Source organism: Solanum verrucosum, unplaced genomic scaffold (genome assembly GCF_900185275.1).
Source record: "Solanum verrucosum unplaced genomic scaffold, falcon-dt-bn FXZP01000238.1, whole genome shotgun sequence".
Classification (NCBI taxonomy): domain Eukaryota; kingdom Viridiplantae; phylum Streptophyta; class Magnoliopsida; order Solanales; family Solanaceae; genus Solanum; species Solanum verrucosum.
The window spans coordinates 631,601-638,637 of NW_026020630.1; the positions used below are offsets into that span (position 1 = coordinate 631,601).

At 27.0% G+C, this 7,037-nt stretch overlaps 2 protein-coding genes across 2 annotated transcripts; both read right to left on the reverse strand.

Annotated features, from left to right (window-relative positions):
- Nucleotides 1–2,256: 2,256 nt before the first annotated feature.
- LOC125811580 (early nodulin-93-like) lies at nt 2,257–3,377 on the reverse strand. Its single transcript, XM_049491100.1, has 3 exons — nt 3,287–3,377; nt 3,099–3,160; nt 2,257–2,557 (listed from the first exon to the last, which is right to left on the reverse strand). The coding sequence occupies exons 1-3, from the start codon at nt 3,351–3,353 to the stop codon at nt 2,402–2,404; spliced, it is 285 nt and encodes a 94-aa protein (XP_049347057.1). The 5' UTR covers nt 3,354–3,377; the 3' UTR covers nt 2,257–2,401.
- A 1,441-nt stretch (nt 3,378–4,818) lies between these two features.
- Nucleotides 4,819–6,164, reverse strand: LOC125811583 (early nodulin-93-like). Its single transcript, XM_049491103.1, has 4 exons — nt 6,038–6,164; nt 5,844–5,905; nt 5,419–5,494; nt 4,819–5,054 (listed from the first exon to the last, which is right to left on the reverse strand). The coding sequence occupies exons 1-4, from the start codon at nt 6,102–6,104 to the stop codon at nt 5,029–5,031; spliced, it is 231 nt and encodes a 76-aa protein (XP_049347060.1). The 5' UTR covers nt 6,105–6,164; the 3' UTR covers nt 4,819–5,028.
- Between the last annotated feature and the right edge of the window lie 873 nt (nt 6,165–7,037).

The window sequence follows — 7,037 nt, forward strand, 5'->3', positions numbered from 1 at the left end:
TTATTTTTCGTAATAATATTGGATGTTTTTAATATGGATATTGCAAGTTATTTATTTTAGAAAATTAGGTCGCAATCGAAAATTAATTATCATATTTTTTTGTTGAAAAAATAGGTTTTACTAGCGAATGGTTGTTGGAGCCTTAGTCGCCACTAAAAATCACTCATAACCTTTAGTGGCAATATTTTGGGATTTTGTGGCGACTTTGTCGCCACTAAAAGTCAAGTTCTTTTGTAGTGAATCTTAGTTGGCAATGCTTAGGTGGAGGGATTAGTCCCATGTGGCTTGCCACGTCACTAAAAAATTGGGGTGTTAACTCTTGAGGGTATTTGTGGTCTCCTGGGCTAACTGCGAGGGTATTTTTGATCCCAAAATATAATGGAGGGTATAAGTGGTCTATTTCGCATAGTTCAGGGGCAATTTTTACCCTTTTCCATTTCTAGTATTAGATAGTGGTACTGGTTTTATAATAGACATATTAGCTATTATTTTACTTGAGGGCATTTTCTGCCTAACAAAAAAATTTGATATCTCACGATTGATTTCTACTCAACTCGTTAAAGGATGAAATTTTTTATCATGATCAAGAGAGATAACAACATGATTGATAGTCTAAATAAAAAATGAGTTGACCGCCTCTACGAGCCGAAGTAAGGGACTTTCTTACTGAAGCATACATAACAGACAAGGGCTTATAAGAATATTCTTAGCCTGTTATTCAAGTTCCATTCTTGTCTTGCATCAAAAATAAACATTTTTGGGCTATAATTTTAATTGCAATAAGCTAAGTTAGGTAATTATATATTTCTAAAATTGTTCCTATTATTTTTAAAAAAAAATAAAAGGGTCTATATATTCAACCATTAATAGAAGTCCCCCTACAGTACTACATTCTCAACCCATTTAATCTAATAAAAGGTCCCCTTACGCTGTATATTCAAACAGGTTGGCCAAGTGGAGAGAGTCAATATAGTGGTTAATTAGTTAAGAATTTTTAAGAATTACTATTGTTTAGACTTAATTACCAGATATAGCTATGATTTATTTAATTATAATTTGTAGTTAGATATTAAAAGAAGGAGTGTAACGAGTGAGATTGGAGGAGGAAGAAGAAAGGCTAGCGAGAGAGGGGATAGAGAGGCAAGAGACGAAAGCAGGGGCGGCTTAACGTAATTGGGGCCTAAAGTGAAATTTCATTTTGAGGCCTAAAATTTAAACAAACTTCGTATACGTATTTATTCAAAATTTATTTAGATGAAAATTATTAGGATTTAATATTGTTTATTCAGTTATTAGTTTTAGGTAAGATTTTATATCAACTCAACATTGAAAAACATTCTTTCAGTGAGGTAATTATTATAATTTATATGAATTGCTAACATAATTCTATAAGTAATAAGTTGACAAATATTAAATAAAGATAAGAGTTAGAACCATGGAATCTGGTTCAAGAAGTTGATGACTTGGTATATCCCATTTTAATATGCTTAAATACTCAAAAGTCATAAAAAGTATATAATAACTATCCATTAACTATACATTTTGATACACTTAAAAGTTAAAAATAAATTATCTATACATTGACTATATATTATGATACACTTAAAAGGCTGAATATAGATTAACTATAAACGTATATATATGGAAAAAAATGAATATCATGAAAAAAGGATCTAGCCAAAAAAAGAAAGTCTTCGAGACGTAAGATATATATATTGGGGACCTTATTTTATTTTTCCTAACATTTTTATTTTAAAAGAAGATTAGGTATATCCAATTATTTCCACTGTCATAATTAGTTTGGCAGAACTACTTAGAATTCTAATTTATGGAAAAAAACAGATACTTAATGTAAAGTGAGTGAACATAATTTACTACTCGATTTCATAAATATATATAAAATTTTATGGAAAGTCATATATATAACTTGGAGGGAAATATTTCATATCTTTCAAGATTCACTGTGTCAGAAATGTATTGCCACCTAGTCACAAAGAAATTATAAAAATTTATAGCATTAGTAGATATCTTTTAATTATTACCGTAAAAATATTTAATGACAATTGAGATTATGTCATAATTGCATCTAAAGTTGTTAAAAGCATCATTTATGTAATTGCCACACACCCAAAAGTTGAATGAATTTTGAGATAATTATTGTTAGTAGAAGTGACTCTTATGTTACAAAAAAATAAAATCAGTAACTTCCTCAGATAAAAATTGTTAATCAAATGACTATGTGAGAAATCAACATGGGAAAAACCAACTTCCATTATCTTTCACAACAATATATGTTGATGATGTTGGTAATACATAAACAAAATTACATTAGTAATGTCGATATTAGATATACTCTAAATTAATACTTAAAAGAGTTGATTAATTCAATTGTGACCCTTAATTAGTTTTGTTTGAAGGAGTTTTGCCTTTCTATTTTGAGAATAGTCTTATCAGCTACAACAAAATATGCCATCCCAGCAGCTGTTGAGATAATGAGAGCTTTAGCTGTTGGATTCAGATAGGTTTTTGCCCATGGTGACATCTTCCCAAAAGCATACTGCACATTAATTCATTTCAAATATTACAAAATTTGATATAACGAAAAATATATTTTCTGAAAAATGTTTTTTTTTCTGTAATGGCCGTTAGTAAACATTTATATCTTTTATGGGATAGAAGTAAAATCTGTATATATTTTATCCACGTCAGACTTCACTTATGAAATACACTAAATTTGGACAGAAATCATTTCAAATATTAGAAGTCAAAGAACATTTAGTACGACGAAATAAATTGTCTGGAAAATATTTTTCTTTAAAGTAGTTAGTAAACATCTATCTACAACCTCTCTATCTCTCACTCGGGTAGGGGTAAAAAAATCTGCATATACTCTTGATCTCCTTTCTTCAGACTCTATCTGTGGGAATACATTGATTTTGAACGGAAATCATTTTCTATTTTTAATAATATCTCAACTCTTAATTATATGATATTTATATCTCACTTTTAACTAATGTATGTATACCCCATGGTGCAAACACCCCCCCCCCCCACCCAAATATTGAAATGTATATGTATATAGTTAGTATAAATCTTACAATTGGAATGGCAGTACCAACAGATGCAACAACAGCTGCTTTTGCTCCTGCAACAACTCCTTCTGCATAATACAATCATAAAATTAAAATTAAAAAATTCACCAATTTTATCAATTTAATAGAAAAATCAAGATGAGTTTTATTTTTATTTTTTGTGAATTACAAGGTTAAAGAAAGATAAATTATACCATGAGAACATTGCTTAGCCAAGGCTAATTTTTGGTCCACTGCATCTAAACTCACATTCTTCACCATTTTCAATATTTGTAAAAAAATAAGCTTTTGCTAGAATTGATGAATTTGTGAGTGAATTAAGTAAGAATGTTGATTTATAGGCATTTTAATTTTGAGTTTAGACAAATGTGTTTGATGGTTTTGGCTAATTTCCAATGTACCAAAGTCACTTGTTTTTGCTTCACACTTTTTTTGTGTTTAGTGGTGTTTTTTTCAGTTACATTACTATATACTATAATTAGTATTAGTACATTTTATCCTCAGGTTTTTATTGTTGTCAGTACATGAATTTGAGTTCCTAAGTTTGGAGGGTGCAATGTGCACATAACTCTAGTATAGTATGAGAGTGAGGAAATTTGTGTTTTTGGATTTATGGTCAAAAGAAAATATCATTTGTATGTCTAATAGTAATTAAGACAAATAAATTGAAATTAAAATAATAATAAATAAATAGAAAGCCAAAACAATGGGTAAAGGACGGTATCCAAGCTATCTGTTTGATCATAAATTTTGAAGTTGAAATTGATTTGAATTTTTGAAAGTGTGGTTTTTTAAAACTTGAAGTTGTGTTTGGACATATATTTTACTTTAATTTTGTGAATGAAAGTAAATTTCTCTCAAAAACTACTCTGAACAATTTCTGGAAACTTGAAAATCATATTTTCAAAATTTGTTTAAATTTTATGGTCAAACAAATATTTGAAAATAAAATTTCAAAATTTATGATCAAAACACTAGCTAAATATCTTAGAAAGAATATATTTAATAATGCTTAATTAAAAAGTGAAAATAGTTTTTTAGAAAAACATGCGTAAAATATTAATAGTACGATAACCTAACTTCTATGATATCAAAGATTAATCACTACTCTTGTCGTCTCATATTAGTTGTCCATTTTTTTACATGTCCTTTAAGAAAATATAAAGTTTATAAATAATAAGAACAAATTTTACTTATATACCCCTTAAGAATATTTTCTGAAATTCTACAAACTTATTTACGATTTCAAAAAAAAATTAATTATTAAGGGATAAATGAAAAAAATCTGATTTTGTTAATTGATAAGTTAATTGAGACAACTAATTTTAATAATGTGAACAACTTAAATAGAATAGGAGTACAATTTATTATGATTTTTATTGGTAATAATAATAATATGGCTCATGAGCAAAGCTATTTGAATTAATTTTTTTTTGCTTGTATGAGTTTTCTTGAGTACATCTATGTCAAGATTGGTTACTAATTATATAGATCTCGAGTCTATTTTGCATGAAAGGAAGGGGAAATTACATATGTACGTGATAGTCATGTAGATTTGTTCTCATAATTAGATCCTTCTTAATAAAACATGACATAGTCAATTCTGATCACTTTTACGTAAAATAAATAAATAAGGTTAATGATTGATGAGAAAAACAAGGTTTATTATATTTATAGTAGTAGAGGATGTAGATGGTTCTATTACATAGACAAAAATCACATTTTTTTGAGGTTTCTACTAATTAATTACCTCATCATGTGAGTACTCCACCTACTAACTACCCTACTAATTGTACTTAAAACAGTAATTAATTTAAATTTTCATAATAAAACTTAGTACTAAAACAGCTTTTATAGTTGTTGATGAGCCTTCATATTATATTAGCCTGTTGTTTGAAGGAGTTTTGCCTTGCTGTTTTCAAAATAGTCTTGTCTGCTACAATAAAGTATGCCATCCCAGCACTGTCATATAGAATAATATAAACCATTATTAGAAAAAATAATTCGTAGAGTTTAATTTCTATGCACTAAAGTATCGTGATATGAAATTTATATCATATTTGATTATTGTTAAGTATATTAATTAAAATCAAGACTATAATCTGATAATTTATCATGTATATAGAAGGTGTGTTAAGTTATCAAGTTTCTAGAATGAGGGTGAATAAATTGCTTACGTACGATATTATGTATATATCTAGTCACCTGAAAGATAATTATTTATCAAAAATAAAATCGACTTTTATATTTATGATATATATTATAATAAGTAAAATCTCATTGATGATATAATTTTTTTTATATATAAATTTTTTTTTTTTTATACCTGTGGAGACAATGAGAGCTTTAGCAGTTGGATTGAGATGTGCTCTTGCCCATGGTGATATCTTCCCACAAGCATACTGCAAATTAATTAATTTCATCAATAATTCAAATATATTAGTATTAGAAGGCAATAATATTAATTAGTATCAATTTTTAGTACTAGAAAACTTTTAAAACTTAGTCGCCTAAAATAATAGGTTATAAACATTCAGATGGTATATAAATCATTATAATAAAGTAAACTGAAAAGTTTAAAGTGAAATTACTAACCCAAAAATGTGTCACTTTTTAAAATTAACTAAAAGTAAAAAACAAAACATCTATCACTTTCCAACCAAATACCAAATAATATTTTTCAAAAATTCAAAAAAAATGACTTTTATCGTGCGAAACACACGTAAATATGCAATAGATAGTGTAACTTACAGTAGGAATAGCCGTAGCAACTGTTGCAAAAACTGCTGCTTTTGCTCCTGCCTTTGCTCCTTCTACATTTATTTAAAATCATAAAAAGAAAAAAAAAACATTCATCAGATTAATTATCAATTAAATGAAAAAAATTCTAATGGGATTTTTTTATTTTTTTTTGGTGAAGGTACAAGTAATAAAAGGCAAAGTACCATGAGAGCAACGTTTTGCAAGTGCTAATTTTTGGTCCATTGAATCCAAACTCACATTTTTTGCCATTTTTTTTTAGAAATATTGTAAAAGAGTTATAAGCTTTTGGAATAAATGATTTGAGTTTTGTGAGTGAAGTAGGAATAAGAATGAATTTCTATCTATTTATAGACATTTTAGTTTGATGGTTTTGGATAATTTCCAATGTTCCAAGTCACTTGTTTTTGTTTCTCACTTTTTATTTATTTATTTATTTATTTAATATTTAATTCTCAGTACGTGAGAAATATTATTTTAAGATTTTTTTTGGTACTATTATTATTATTATTATATGTAGTTTATGTGTTATCAGGTTCCTGTTTTATGGTCAGTTTATTATACTACTAAATTAGATACATTTGTCGGTTCATAAATCTGTGGTTTTAAAAGAGTACTATAAAGGTTTGTTTGATGTTTGATAGTTGATTAGGAGGTAAATTATTCATATATTTAATAAAATTTATATAATTAATAACCACATTACTTTTACTATACATAAAATTAATGTGGCATTTATTTTGGTTTGTATGCAGGACGTAAGGTAATATTTAATAAATACCTAAAATAAATATAATTAACTTTTAAATAAAGTAATATATATATAATTCTTAATATCTATATAACTAATCAATTATGAAAATAACCCCAATAAAAGTAAGTGACTCTTTATTGGTCGAGTGGAGTTATTCTTGGATAGGGAGAAAGGGATATTAATAATTAATAAGCAGTAAATATTACTCCTCCGTTTCATAAAGAATAATCTGGTTTGACTTGACATGGAGTTTAAATAAATAAATAAGACTTTTGAATCTTGTGGTCCTAAATTAAAGTTATGTTAAATGTATAAAATTGTCCTTTAATCTTGTGGCGTTAAACATGCCACGTAGAAAACTGAAATTAAAATTTTACAAAAAAAAAAAGAAAGAGATCATTCTTTTTGAAACAAATTAAAAAGGAAAGGAG

Coding starts and splice junctions, on each gene's coding strand:
- LOC125811583 (XM_049491103.1), bottom strand. CDS start 6,104: ATGGCAAAAAATGTGAGTTTGGATTCAATGGACCAAAAATTAGCACTT. Junction 5,906..6,037: donor TGCAAAACGTTGCTCTCATG/GTACTTTGCCTT, acceptor AAATAAATGTAG/AAGGAGCAAAGGCAGGAGCA. Junction 5,495..5,843: donor TTGCTACGGCTATTCCTACT/GTAAGTTACACT, acceptor ATTAATTTGCAG/TATGCTTGTGGGAAGATATC.
- LOC125811580 (XM_049491100.1), bottom strand. CDS start 3,353: ATGGTGAAGAATGTGAGTTTAGATGCAGTGGACCAAAAATTAGCCTTG. Junction 3,161..3,286: donor GGCTAAGCAATGTTCTCATG/GTATAATTTATC, acceptor TGTATTATGCAG/AAGGAGTTGTTGCAGGAGCA. Junction 2,558..3,098: donor TTGGTACTGCCATTCCAATT/GTAAGATTTATA, acceptor ATTAATGTGCAG/TATGCTTTTGGGAAGATGTC.